The sequence below is a fragment of the Glandiceps talaboti genome, chromosome 16 (assembly GCF_964340395.1).
Source record: "Glandiceps talaboti chromosome 16, keGlaTala1.1, whole genome shotgun sequence".
Lineage (NCBI taxonomy): Eukaryota > Metazoa > Hemichordata > Enteropneusta > Spengelidae > Glandiceps > Glandiceps talaboti.
In genome coordinates this window covers 19,566,291-19,568,028 of record NC_135564.1, presented here as the reverse complement: position 1 = coordinate 19,568,028, position 1,738 = coordinate 19,566,291, and the positions used below count along the sequence as shown (strand labels likewise).

The window sequence follows — 1,738 nt, the reverse complement described above, 5'->3', positions numbered from 1 at the left end:
ACACAGTTACTCATTGACTATACGTAAACCCTGTTACGACCTTTGAACTTGATTGTTCAAATCTGTTGTGCTATATATACACCCTATGGGTGCCACGTCAACGTAATACACATTTCAACATGTCGGCGACGGTCAAATCATGCGTGTTGTCCAATGTTTGTGACAGTACAACAAATATGAATGACGGGTACATGTGTTTCACCATTCTGAAGAAACGGATGCTTGTAGTCCTATTATAAAGTGTGCCCTGAGATAAATTAACATAGTGAAAAATAGTGTTCTTGTGTGTTCGGTGTGTTTGAGTATTTCAGTTTAGTTTTCTTTCTATTGTTGTTGTAAGATAATAGATCAATAGACCTTATTCTTGTCTGGTAGAATAGACGGCATAACTCTCAAGTTCAAAATATATTCAGCCAGAACGTCCTGAAAGAGTGCGAGTGTGCTCCAAACAGGTATATAGGTAAAAGTTATCAAACCCATGACATTAAGTGCCCTGTCACTGTAGTCCCAGGAACATGCATCAAATTGGCGAAGTATAGTACCGCAGGTGAATTCGCATGAATACGCTAGAAACACGTATAGTGTCACTCTCAGTGGAACCCCAACACCATGCTTGTACCATAGAATGACATAGAGTCGCTCCATAATAAAACTTGAGAAGCCATACATGAAGAACGAGTACAACGATGTATATCCCATGAGACGAAGGTCTGGTTTTAGGAAGATATAGTCGTAGATTGCCGTGAAGAACACTTCGTCGAATATTCCATGAATTCCGTAAATGAAAAATCTGATATACCATGGTATTGGTTCACCTGAAATTGGTGCGGGAGCCATGCCTCTGTTGACCATCGTCGTATACTACCTTATAGCCTATTTACGGCAGCTCTTAACATACGCCCTCGTACAGATACGTTGTGTTGTATAACTTAGCGTGAAAATATGCCCTAGCTTGCGAGAATGAACGCTGACGAATCAATCGGTGAGAGCTTTGTAGATACAACCAACCAACCAACGTATGCATTTTCACCGTTGCCAATAGAGTTTTAGGGGAACGAACAAATGAATGTATAAATGAACAGCCCTTCAACGGTTCAAACGTAGTTAACTTTTATAGGATCCAGAAATATTTGTTGTCATAGTACGGACTCTTACTGATGAAATAAAAGTGAATTTTTGACTAATATGTAAACAAATCAGTACATTCTACGTGTGTTGATCTCAACTTGAAAGTTGTGGGATAAGTCGATTGTTTAGAAACATGTTCTGGAAAGGAATGATGTCCACACACAACCAAGTACTATAAGAACAGCTACTCGTACTTGACATCTAACAAAACTCCTACAGATCACACAGAAATAAGGGTTTATATAGATTTTCCTACATTCCATACATATTGGCGCGAATTGGTAAATTATGGAGAGATAGGATTGGTAGTAAAGATTGTTTGAACTTGAGATTTGACATAACTTGATTGGTTATGGAGATTGTAGTCAGGATCCTAAATTTGACTCAAGCTCAGTGTATATTTCATTCCCGATAAAAGTCTAAAGTAAAGACACCTTCTTGAACATTTTAAATTTGCTTTAAAAGGGAAAGTTTAAGTTACTGAAAGAAGAACTAAGAACTAAAATGAGATCACAGCCAAATTTCTGAAATGATACAAACATAATTTATTGTTACAGTATAAACATTCTTCATATAATATGTAATAAAATCCATTAAAAGCATGTTGTTG

General features: G+C 37.1%; 1 protein-coding gene across 1 annotated transcript; it reads right to left on the bottom strand.

The window, feature by feature from the left end:
* Positions 1–348: 348 nt before the first annotated feature.
* On the bottom strand, positions 349–852 carry LOC144447201 (transmembrane protein 229A-like). Its single transcript, XM_078137105.1, has one exon. It carries the CDS (start codon positions 850–852, stop codon positions 349–351), a length of 504 nt encoding a protein of 167 aa, XP_077993231.1.
* Positions 853–1,738: the final 886 nt, after the last annotated feature.

Bases quoted from the DNA above. Each gene is read 5' to 3' on its own strand.
- LOC144447201 (XM_078137105.1), bottom strand. From the start codon at position 852: ATGGTCAACAGAGGCATGGCTCCCGCACCAATTTCAGGTGAACCAATA.